Consider the following 13,552-nt stretch of genomic DNA (forward strand, 5'->3'; position numbering starts at 1 on the left):
AATACAAATGTTATTATTTTTTTATGCCTGGACGTTTTCCAGGATTGTTGACAACGATGCAAGGATATTATGAGAAGATATCCCTCTACTGAAACCCAAGGGTAGAATACATATTAAATACAAGCTGTTGATAGTACGCATATTTATTTGTGTATACCAGCAGTCTATTCTATTTACATTGCGTGACTTGTGTACGTTGTTGTAACATCGAGTTTATTATCGGTCAAACTCGGTTATTTGGTATCCTTTTGAAAGGAAAGGCTAAGGGTTGTATTGGGGATTGGTTCAGCGATCATTGGTTTTGTTAATGTGTATTGACATATGTATATTGGCTATTGACACATAGTCTTGTGGGAAAGAACGGCGCCACCAGCGACGCTGTTTTGCTCTAAAAACAAAGAAAACACAGTGAAGTGAGTGGAAAATATACCCAGTCCAATGGTCAATAGACCACTTTCCCGGAAGTAGCAAAACTGGGGTGCGAAAATACTCCTGCTTTGTCAAATGTTCGATAGAAGGGAATTTCAAGTTATTTCTGTGACGACGATTGGTACACCCAGAAGAACAATATCACGCGTGCAAACCCCAAAACGGCATGCGCGCGCATGCGAAACGCCGTATCTTCGTCTTCCAGGAAAGTGGTCAATGTAAGTGAACAGTGAAAGTTGTGAAATGATTAATCATGATTCGAATGGCCTAGGAGCTAGTCACCTAGCAATGACGTGTTGTCACGTGGAAATAATTTCAGTTTGCCAAATGTATATTACCATATGCAAATAATATTTCCGAGGGTAGGGTCAGACAATAGAGGACAATTTAGATTGCTTAGAATCACACCAAGGTATCACTGTACGTATAATTATTCATAGAGGGGGTAATTCATAAACGCAGTGCATTTCTAATAGCTTAGATATTGGAATGACGACCACTTCGTGCATGATTTCTAACATTTTGTCAATAGCTTATTTCATTTCCCATTACCTACGTAATATATTGACATGCATACTCATCATTTTACGTAGTATATACTATATCACGGGCACTTTCTTAGCCTGATTATTTGTGTACCGTCCATCATTATAGAACGCCATACTTATTCATCAGTAAACAAAGCAGTCAAACACGACCCGTGCCCATTATGAAACATAATTTATAGACTCCTTGGCTACCTCGCACACCCGTTGGTAAGTTTCTACTATTTAAAGGACAGTGGTTTTACTCCTGAATGAGTGATACTGTGCACCTACGATAACTTAAAGTTTTCTTGGTACAGTGTGAACGAATTTAATGAAAAATAGTATATCTCAAGTAGTGAATAAGCTCGCCCGCGACGTCAGGATCGCGTTCACTGTGAAAAAATACATAACAATATGCCAATTGCACGTGACACACTTTTTGTTTTCACTAAACAAAGCCTACAATACATTAATATATGAATCTTAGTACACAAATAAAAGAAACTCGACTCGAAATAAATAAATAAATAAATAAATAAATAAATCAACAAATAAATCAACAAATCAACAATAAATAAATAAATAAATAAATAAATAAATAAATAAATAAATAAATAAATAAATAAATAAATAAATAAATAAATAAATAAATAAATAAATAAATAAATAAATAAATAAATAAATAAACCTCCAAGAAAGTATATTTCGTGAAACTATTCTCTGCAATTGGTGTCTTTTACTATATCTTATGGCACATGTTTGACTTATTTCTCCAAAGAATGTTATTTGTTATAAGTCTTTGATATGATGATCGATTATAATCATAATTTAAGTCGTATAGCTCGCCATGTCAAACTCACAGAGCTTAGTAGGGTTTAGAAATGCAAAGTCTCGATTGCACCCAGGAAGTCTCTGGATATGATTGTGTTTCGAAAAGCAGTGCGAGTGTTGAGATAAAAGCATATGTGACTGACGTAGTATGTCGGTGAAGATATCTAGTCTACTGCAAAGACTAAGTACATCCGTGTCACGCAAAGATTTCTTTGTGAATATCCGAGAAATTATTAATTATTCATTCAGTATTATAAAATGTGTTGTCTTTCACGAAACCAATTCTTCGTCTGAATCTATGGCTTTTGGCACATTAGTCCCGTCTAATTGGCTTTTCAATCGTCGACGTCTTTCGTTTCGCACCTTATCTTCCATGACATCAGCAAAGTCTCTGAAATAATGGTGAATTTACGTTAATACAGACCCAAATATTCATGTTTCCCGAATATTCAATGGAAAAGCGAGAATGCATTTGATATTTATTTCGGACCTGCGTCAGAGTTCTCGCAGACAAATTATGTGCACAGCGCCACCGCCGACTTACTTGAAAATTATGAAACCTCTCTTTTTTCTATCAAATCGGCGATACAGCCTACTACGTTCCGCGGCTGAGAACGGCAGATGGGTTGCCTGGAAAAATATGAAATTAGTGACATTGAGAAGGTGCTATGGCGAATGAATGCATCGACTTAAATCGACGGGGTCCTCGACTGACCACAATAATGTATGTTGATGTTATTCGTAGCAATGTTAAACGAGACGATATTTAGAATGATTTATACATTCTTAAAATTAACCAAATGATTGCAATCAAATCTTTGAAGAAAATCAATTATATCTGTTATTGATTTCGACAAAGCAGTTCATATACAGGTTCCATAATCCATGTTATACCACCACATACTCATACTGCACCGTGATTGGTTAAAACAGCGTCAGGTGATCAATAAGTATTGTATTTCTCACACAGATACAGGGTACTAGTAGTTCGTCAAAATCTGCACAAGTTATTACATAGCCGTTCAACGACCATCTTCCCCTTTCTCATCACCGTGATAAGCCCAACGCCTTCTAATCAACCCTCTGAGCACAATATTTTTTCCCGCCAAAATGTTGTAGTTTTTACTAATTTTACTAAAATGTGACAAAGAGTGAAACCACAAACATGAACTAAATAACACTATAATCTTTCGAACCATTATTCCGTTCGCGTGATTCAAGTGCATTACGGTATTATGCAGGTTATTTTGTGTACATAATTAATATACATTGCTTCACAGTGCTCTATGAGTGTGGTATAACATAATATTGTATCGCTTTATTCGGGCTCTAGTATACGTCTATAAAATCCGAGCTTTGACGTTCAGATTTACCATTTGAAAAAGAATATTTTGCTCGAAACGTCTGGTTATATTGAATAAGGACCACATGCCGTTTTCATTGACTCACGACTCGTGAAGTACCACGTATCGTTGGCACCTCAAGTCCTGGGAAAAGTACAGACGCTATGGTGTGTTAGTGACCGAATAAACGTGCACGACATGCATACTAAATAAAAAAAAACTTACAAGAATTCCCTTGCGAAATTCTGTTCTTGAGACAATGTGGTCTTTGTTGCCGTCAAATCTGTAGAAAAGGTCGTGACAACGAAGCCCTTCATTAACGATGTAGTCGCGGAGCACCCGTATCGGGTTCACGGGAATGTGCGTGCGCCCTCTTGCGAGAGCAGCGTAAATATCAAAACCTCTGACCACGCATCCATATATGACTGTTAAATCGGCTCGTTCGGTTTGTAGCTCCTCCAATAAGTCCGTAAATTCTCTGGTGACGGGGGCGTCCTGTAAAGATAAGAACCATAGTGATAAGTGCGGATAGATACGATCGGTGAATATACATCATCACGTGATAAAACAAGCGGAAATATCAGAATCCACATCATAGGTAATTTACATACGTTTATATCACCCGTGCGAAACATACCCGGTATTACGCCGTTTGTCTCCGACGGGCCCAGAAGAGATAAGACCCACCATACAGCCCCTTCCACCTGGGGGGGGGGGGTACCACGAACAATTTGAATGCCGTTTTTTTGGGGGGGGTTAGGGTATAGGAAAAAAGTCGGTGATGGTTTGCTGCTATAAGAAATGTCCTCCACGCACTTGAGTCTGCATTGTATACGTGAGCGTAAGTACACCATGACCTACATTGGGTATACAGTTGGGTATATAATTCGGTATACAGAATTATGTAAAATAATGTAACTTAATTTTGGCTGCAATCGTGTACTAGTATGTGAATTTTACAATACAGCTATTATGGCTAGCTGATGTCGTTAATTCTACATACGGGACATCAACCTTATTTAATATAAATTGGGGTATGCGTGTGGGTCATACCAATTATATAAATTATTATAAATATAAGTATAGATTTTTAGCTTTCAAGGGCTTGGTGGCACACCCTGTCGAGCTAGGAAGCAAGTGTACCGTACTCCTAACAGATTATCTCATTATTATGTATTTTATCGGAGATTACTTGCCCCGAGATCCAGCAAAGTCAGCGAACACTCAGGACGAGTTTCTAACACTGTCAGTAAAGTCATGGACGCTGCGTGAGTTATCATGTTACCTCCAATCTGTGAAAAAAGAACACGTCACCAAGTCAAATATTGGACTGATAAATTAATCCAGTGTAGGTCTAGAATCACACTGTGTTGCTATTAACAGAGAGGGCGGTATAAGTAAGCAGAGAAGTTCGAGTAAGCGTGTCGCAACTCATCTACTCTAATATCACTAGCATACTCACTATTCGTTATTATCCGCTGGTACTCTCATTATTTCACTGGCACTCACTAGTTCCATCTTTGTCAGTCAATTCCCAATTATTTGGACATCACGTCACCCGAGTTGTACAACAAATACACAAAATGCTACGACTCTTTAAAGCGCGGTGGTCGTTCGAATTCCATGTAAATAAACAATGTATTTTACACGTGTTTTGTACGTCGCTATGAGTCCCATATCGAACAGGACGCGGCGCGACGACCACCACCCTTTAATTGATACTCCCATGTAGTTATACTATATTAGCACTATCTAAAATCACGATTAAGTCATCATGTCTTCATTGACAAGCATCTAACATTTGTGTCTACTCACTACTTAACTGGTACTCATTTGTATAATCTCTACACTCACTACGTCACCGATAAAAACTTATATCAGTTATAATAAATAACTATTACTCACCCGAAGTGTCTTCAGTGTCCTATTTTCGTCTAATCCATCTTTGACTATAGTCACACCGAAAATAGTGAATCTATTGAAAGCAACATTAAGTGAGGTCAAAGTAGTATTTGCTTTCAGAACCTCAGATATCAACGCGGCACCCGGATCAGCCAGTCCGTTCCATGAGAGGTCTACATCAGTGAGCACAGAGTTCAACTGTAAAATAATTTCTGTCATTATTGTAAGTCATACAATACGCCCCCGATGGAAAAATAAAAGTGATCCACCGCCAGCACAACAAATTCCACAAAATCTTTCCCCGGACAATAGGAAATGAGAAAATATTACTCTTTTTTACAAATTTTTTGCAATTTTTTACACTTCATGGATTATGTTTTTTTATTTATAGCACCAGAGTAAGTGTTTTGAGGCTTGGACAACACCTGTTTAGCTATGTTTGAGGTATGAATACACCTGTTTGGTCATTTTATGGGCTATTTCCTGAAATAGACCAATTTTGATACTGAAGGCTAAAATTGTGACCCTCTTTCCGACACAGAATAAATGATTCAAAAAGCAACTTCATTTCTAGGCATATACATATACAGATTCCCGTCGCAATAGAAGCAGCATTTTGGGAGTAAATTACATATATTACTTGACCGGACCCAATAGATCGTGATAGACCACAAAATCGTGATCTATTGAAAAAAATATTATGCGAGTTCAAAGTAGTAATTTCATTCAGAATCTGAGATATCAACGCGGAAACCCGGATCAGCCAGTTCGTTCCATGACTTGACCTGATCCATTTAGATCGATGTACCCCAATGCCGAGGCGAAAGGCGAGGACGTACCTTTAGAGCTTTACATATTGATGTTGCCCCTTTTCTTCGAATGTGGTTATAGCTTAGGTTAATCACTTCCAGCCACTTGTTGTATTCTGTAGTATAGTATATTAAAAAAATCACGTCTAGAAAGCATAACTACACTCACAGGGAACATATGCCAAATTATCGAGTACGATAGTTCGGCGGTAGTCGTCGCGTCACGCATGCACGAGATATATGGGTCCTATAAAAACCAAGATGGCGACTTTGACTGTTGCGCAGATCAACGAGTACAAACTGAGACGTTACCAAGCTGTAATTAGGCATTTTAGGTGATTGGAAGGTATCGAATTAGTCACCGGCAGTAATTAGTGCGAGTCGAGCCTCGGTCAAATCTCATACTTGTGATTTCCATTAGAAGAACGCATTGGATTGTGGCAAAATCAATATTTATCAACACAAATGTCGCACATGCGCAGCGCGACGACTGCCGCCCTTTAATGTTATATACGTCACATGCACTCACTTATCGCCAGTGCCAGGTGTTTACCGCCAGGTTCTTCAAAATGATTGTGACTTAGGTCTAGTTTTTTCAATCTAGCAGATAACGGATCCTGCAATAAACATTGATAAATGGCAATAAGAATATTTATGTGCCACGTGACCAAGTCCACTTTAACGTCAATGTGTTTCATATAATGTTTACGATTATCGTACTATTTAACTTAACATAAATGCTAGGCAACCACTTTAAATGGTGTATTATGGCATGATTATGAATGAAAATAATAATAAATCAATTTTGAAAACAATAATAAATACTTTTAGCTAATCTACAACAATTTGTTGTTTTTTTGGAGAGTATATTACTTGGGCATGTTTGAATGTATGGCACATGTCGTATAACTAATACAACAGTTACCCTATTCGCAATATATCAGAGACTGGAACTTTCTGCTAACAGCCGGAAATTACCAAATAGTTTTCAACATTGAAGGTGTCATCAAGTCACCGAAGCGCACATGAGATTTTAGGATCGACAGGTTTAGGATAACCATATCAAAGAAATCACACATTTTAGGCATTCTTTCAGAATGTATAGGATGACTATTTAACTCATGCTGTTCTGATGTCTGAGTAAACTTCGACACGGCAATGTTCCCAAAACGCCGATAAATATAGTGTAATCACTCTAGAGTGAAATGTTAACTTCGGAGATAATACTCACTCTCAACAGATCGGATATAACCTGTGCGTCTGTGTCTTTGATTTGAGTGCCTGAGGAAACAACGCCACACGATCTATCATAAATATTACAGCTGGCATAATTTACAAGCGGGAGGGTGGTCACCTGCGCACGCGCGAGAATTGGTTAGTGCTTCGTCAAGTGCTAGAAACTTAGGTGTCTTGTTTGATTCGCAGCTATCTATGGAAACACACATTTCTACTATTTGTAGATCTGGATATTCCCATCTAAGAAATATTAATCGTATTCGTAAATCATTATCCCAATCTGATACTGAAAAGTTGGCACATGCTTTCATATCTTCTCGCTTAGACAGCTGTAATTCATTATTGTCTGGTCTCCCTGTAACTAAGATAAAACCTCTTATTCGTGTACAAAATGCAGCAGCCCGCCTTGTCACTCGTGCTCGAAAATATGATCACATTACAGACATTTTTATTAAACTTCATTGGTTACCAGTTGTACAAAGAATCAATTTCAAATTACTTTTACTAGTGTATAAATCTTTGTATGGTTTTGCCCCAAATTATCTATGTGAATTAATCGAATTTTATGTACCGAGTCGTAGTTTAAGATCTGAATCGAAGTTTCTTATTAAAACTCGTCAGATGTGTAGTAAAAAGTCCAAGGTGTTATACAAAGACAGTGCTTTTGAAAATTTAGGTCCTAAACTTTTTAATGAATTACCTCTGTCTGTTCGTTCTAGTCCTTCAGTAGACATTTTTAAATCCAGACTGAAAACGCACTTATTTAAATGTGCTTTTAATATTTGACTGATTGTTTATTGTATCAGCGCCTTTGATCTTCATATGTTGGAATTGTTGCGCTTAATTAAATAGAGTTATTATTATTATTATTATTATTATAATTGAGTCCCAAGCGACGATAACAACACACGCTAAAACGCAAAGGCTCATGGGTAGACGCTTGTTTGTAAACAATGACACGCTATGGCCATCTGACGCATGCGCAGGTGACGACACCCCGCTTTAAGATTCAACGTATAAAGTGATAATTCAGAACACTGGGAATAATAATGACATATAACTATCAACACACATTTACGAAGAAAAGATGATACGGTCAAACAGTACAGAATCAAGCTAACTTCACTGTGAATGCATTTATATATACAACTCACGTCACCTGATATATTGAGACTAGTTAGGGAGTTGTTATCAGCCACCATCTCACAAATAATCCTAGTACCTTCAGATCCAAGGTTGTTATTTGACATATCCTGAAAAAAAATATCGTCGAAACAAAAGTTAAACGGAATACCGGTCCTGAGGAACGTCTCGCCCAGCTCTAAAGCGTGCTATGCAATCGAATCGACTGCCTGACGGAAACAGAGAACAGGACGTCAAGGGGGAATATAGCAAACACGAGGTGTTTGCAAATCAATATGGTAATAATATAAATATTAATAAAGATTTGTGTGTAAAAACTGTATTTATGCGAGTGGACAATTAACTCACCAGCGTTTGCAAATATACATTTTCTGTCAACATATCCGAAATATGTTTTGCTCCCTCCGTTCCAAATCGATTATCCGCCAGAATAAAATCTGTTACTGTGATGTTGCGCTATAATAAAAACACACGCCACAGTTTATTTTAAACAACAGCAAATAATTTATGTGAATTGTTAATATCAAATTATATTTGTACTGTAAAATTTGAATAAAGTCTAGAGTTGTAAATCAGAAGGATAAACACGAAATAAACAAAGAAGAGAACGAGTGATGACGAGAGTTTCGTTAAATAATCATTATCATGAGTTATATGACAAGGGACAGAAAAAGACAAATATAATTAGTTTGATTAAAAGTAATATTAAATATAAATATTGGATATATGTATATATGCGTAAAATGAAAGTCGTGTATTATTTTTATTGCAAATGGATTTACTATTATACTGGTATTTATAACAATATAACTGTCCTACCACCAGCGCTGTTGTCATGGCTTTAACATCGACCGAGGTGAGTCCGCAGTATCTCATGTTCATTACCGGCTCTTTGTTCTGTAACGTTCTAATAAATGACGACGACGGCACGCAAGCCAGGCGACGACACGACGCCCGGTAAACAGCGATGTCTGCTGTTGTATCTGTCTCCATGGAGATCGCAGCCTCAGTGGAATCACTAATGTCATCCGACTCCATGTTACACGCTAACGGGGTAACCGTACGTCGACTATGTCATCGTCATAGAATACATGTATCCGTTCCTATATAAATACAAGAGGGTAAATGAACAATCGCTCGTCCTGAACGTACGATACGTGAGAAAATTAGAATGCTTTTCATCACATAATTTGTTTTGCCTCTAGGCGCCCGTACCATTTATGACAAGACGTATGGGACTCCATTGCGAACAGTTATACTCTGATACAAATTTAACTACTTTAAGTATATTGATATAAAAGTTGACATTGATATATGACTTCCATATCAAACATACGAGGGCATTTTTTATCTTTCCTCGTAACTGCGTATTAGAAACTCTCATCGTCACCCGCGAATGTGACTAACGCGGGAGAGGAATGTTGTTGATGTAAAAGATAAAGGCAGCGTTCTACTGATGTTATATTACGGGTAAATGGATAAAATGAAATGTTACTAGATTAATGTACAAACGTTAAATCGGGGGAGTCGTCATCTACGCCTGCGTCAGGTGGCCATATCCACGAGCCTTTACGTTCTTAGCGTGTGTTGTTATCATCGCTTGGGACTCAATTCCCGCGCATGCGCAGGTAACGACCCTCTCGCTTTAAATGCAGACAATGTACAATATCTGACTGCAGATAATGTACGATAGTTGAAAGCAGAATGAATAAATAAATAAATAAATAAATAAATAAATAAATAAATAAATAAATAAATAAATAAATAAATAAATAAATAAATAAATAAATAAATAAATAAATAAATAAATAAATAAATAAATAAATAAATAAATAATAGCTAATCCTTTTTCAGTGACAGCAAGGCTTACCACTATATTACTGGACAATTCTAATAAGAGACACAGCGCATCAATTAATTGTAGTTCCATGCATAAATAATTAATGATGTATGCCCAGCAATTACACTAATTTAAATTTACAGTCCGAACGTGGGTTTTGTTTTTATAATATAGTGCGCTGCATAATACATATAAAGAATAATAGATTCCATAAATATGACCCAGTAGTGTGCGTTCTCTTAAACATAAATGACACAATTAACTCATGATCAGCTCAACGATGTCACATCAAAGTTATCTTCTGATTTAGCGACGTCACTGTATGCATGAAATGCATACTTTCACAAAGAGGTGACTGTATGTATGAAATAAATACTCTTATAGGACGTCACTGTATGTATGAAATAAATACTCATACAAGACGTCACTGTATGTATGAAATATATACTCATACAAGACGTCACTGTATGTATGAAATAAATACTCATACAAGACGTCACTGTATGTATGAAATAAATACTCATACAAGACGTCACTGTATGTATGAAATAAATACTCTCATAGGACGTCACTGTATGTATGAAATAAATACACTCATGGGACGTCACTGTATGTATGAAATAAATACTCTTACAAGACGTCACTGTATGTATGAAATAAATACTCTTACAAGCCGTCACTGTATGTATGAAATAAATACTCTCACAGGACGTCACTGTATGTATGAAATAAATACTCTCATGGGACGTCACTGTATGTATGAAATAAATACTCTCATAGGACGTCACTGTATGTATGAAATAAATACTCTCATGGGACGTCACTGTATGTATGAAATAAATACTCATACAAGACGTCACTGTATGTATGAAATAAATACTCTCATAGGACGTCACTGTATGTATGTATGAAATAAATACTCTCATGGGACGTCACTGTATGTATGAAATAAATACTCTCATAGGACGTCACTGTATGTATGTATGAAATAAATACTCTCATAGGACGTCACTGTATGTATGAAATAAATACTCTCATAGGACGTCACTGTATGTATGTATGAAATAAATACTCTCATAGGACGTCACCGTATGTATGAAATAAATACTCTCATGGGACGTCACTGTATGTATGAAATAAATACTCATACAAGACGTCACTGTATGTATGAAATAAATACTCTCATGGGACGTCACTGTATGTATGAAATAAATACTCTCATAGGACGTCACTGTATGTATGTATGAAATAAATACTCTCATAGAACGTCACCGTATGTATGAAATAAATACTCTCATGGGACGTCACTGTATGTATGAAATAAATACTCATACAAGACGTCACTGTATGTATGAAATAAATACTCATACAAGACGTCACTGTATGTATGAAATAAATACTCTCATGGGACGTCACTGTATGTATGAAATAAATACTCTCATAGGACGTCACTGTATGTATGAAATAAATACTCATACAAGACGTCACTGTATGTATGAAATAAATACTCTCATGGGACGTCACTGTATGTATGAAATAAATACTCATACAAGACGTCACTGTATGTATGAAATAAATACTCATACAAGACGTCACTGTATGTATGAAATAAATACTCTCATAGGACGTCACTGTATGTATGAAATAAATACTCTTACAAGACGTCACTGTATGTATGAAATAAATAGTCTCACAGGAAGTCAGTGTATGTATGAAATAAATACTCTCATGGGACGTCAGTGTATGTATGAAATAAATACTCATACAAGACGTCACTGTATGTATGAAATACTGTAAATACTCTTACAAGACGTCACTGTATGTATGAAATAAATACTCTCATAGGACGTCACTGTATGTATGAAATAAATACTCTCATGGGACGTCACTGTATGTATGAAATAAATACTCATACAAGACGTCACTGTATGTATGAAATAAATACTCTTACAAGACGTCACTGTATGTATGAAATAAATACTCATACAAGACGTCACTGTATGTATGAAATAAATACTCTCATAGGACGTCACTGTATGTATGAAATAAATACTCTCATGGGACGTCACTGTATGTATGAAATAAAATACTCTCACAGGACGTCACTGTATGTATGAAATAAATACTCATACAAGACGTCACTGTATGTATGAAATAAATACTCTCATGGGACGTCAGTGTATGTATGAAATAAATACTCATACAAGACGACACTGTATGTATGAAATAAATACTCTCATAGGACGTCACTGTATGTATGTATGAAATAAATACTCTCATAGGACGTCACTGTATGTATGTATGAAATAAATACTCTCACAGGACGTCACTGTATGTATGAAATAAATACTCATACAAGACGTCACTGTATGTATGAAATAAATACTCTCATGGGACGTCAGTGTATGTATGAAATAAATACTCTCATAGGACGTCACTGTATGTATGTATGAAATAAATACTCTCACAGGACGTCACTGTATGTATGAAATAAATACTCATACAAGACGTCACTGTATGTATGAAATAAATACTCTCATGGGACGTCAGTGTATGTATGAAATAAATACTCATACAAGACGACACTGTATGTATGAAATAAATACTCTCATAGGACGTCACTGTATGTATGAAATAAATACTCTCATGGGACGTCACTGTATGTATGAAATAAATACTCTCATGGGACGTCACTGTATGTATGAAATAAATACTCTCATGGGACGTCACTGTATGTATGAAATAAATACTCTCACAGGACGTCACTGTATGTATGAAATAAATACTCATACAAGACGTCACTGTATGTATGAAATAAATACTCTCATAGGACGTCACTGTATGTATGTATGAAATAAATACTCTCATGGGACGTCACTGTATGTATGAAATAAATACTCATACAAGACGTCACTGTATGTATGAAATAAATACTCTCATAGGACGTCACTGTATGTATGAAATAAATACTCTCATGGGTCGTCACTGTATGTATGAAATAAATACTCTCACAGGACGTCACTGTATGTATGAAATAAATACTCATACAAGACGTCACTGTATGTATGAAATAAATACTCTCATGGGACGTCACTGTATGTATGAAATAAATACTCTCATGGGACGTCACTGTATGTATGTATGAAATAAATACTCTCATGGGACGTCACTGTATGTATGAAATAAATACTCTCATGGGTCGTCACTGTATGTATGAAATAAATACTCTCATAGGACGTCACTGTATGTATGAAATAAATACTCATACAAGACGTCACTGTATGTATGAAATAAATACTCTCATGGGACGTCACTGTATGTATGTATGAAATAAATACTCTCACAGGACGTCACTGTATGTATGAAATAAATACTCTCATAGGACGTCACTGTATGTATGAAATAAATACTCATACAAGACGTCACTGTATGTATGAAATAAATACTCTCATGGGACGTCACTGTATGTATGTATGAAATAAATACTCTCAC

The 13,552-nt window shown here is 36.2% G+C and overlaps 1 protein-coding gene across 1 annotated transcript; it reads right to left on the reverse strand.

The window, feature by feature from the left end:
* Positions 1–1,678: 1,678 nt before the first annotated feature.
* LOC100368898 (uncharacterized) lies at positions 1,679–9,323 on the reverse strand. Its single transcript, XM_002737297.4, has 11 exons — positions 9,040–9,323; positions 8,569–8,676; positions 8,237–8,330; positions 7,073–7,122; positions 6,371–6,458; positions 5,872–5,957; positions 5,036–5,230; positions 4,327–4,422; positions 3,356–3,625; positions 2,332–2,417; positions 1,679–2,178 (listed from the first exon to the last, which is right to left on the reverse strand). The coding sequence occupies exons 1-11, from the start codon at positions 9,256–9,258 to the stop codon at positions 2,058–2,060; spliced, it is 1,413 nt and encodes a 470-aa protein (XP_002737343.1). The 5' UTR covers positions 9,259–9,323; the 3' UTR covers positions 1,679–2,057.
* Between the last annotated feature and the right edge of the window lie 4,229 nt (positions 9,324–13,552).

Source organism: Saccoglossus kowalevskii, chromosome 19 (genome assembly GCF_978046115.1).
Source record: "Saccoglossus kowalevskii chromosome 19, keSacKowa6.1, whole genome shotgun sequence".
In the NCBI taxonomy this organism is placed as follows: domain Eukaryota; kingdom Metazoa; phylum Hemichordata; class Enteropneusta; family Harrimaniidae; genus Saccoglossus; species Saccoglossus kowalevskii.

Coding starts and splice junctions, on each gene's coding strand:
- LOC100368898 (XM_002737297.4), bottom strand. CDS start 9,258: ATGGAGTCGGATGACATTAGTGATTCCACTGAGGCTGCGATCTCCATG. Junction 8,331..8,568: donor ATGTATATTTGCAAACGCTG/GTGAGTTAATTG, acceptor ATTTTTTTTCAG/GATATGTCAAATAACAACCT. Junction 2,179..2,331: donor AGAGGTTTCATAATTTTCAA/GTAAGTCGGCGG, acceptor CCATTATTTCAG/AGACTTTGCTGATGTCATGG.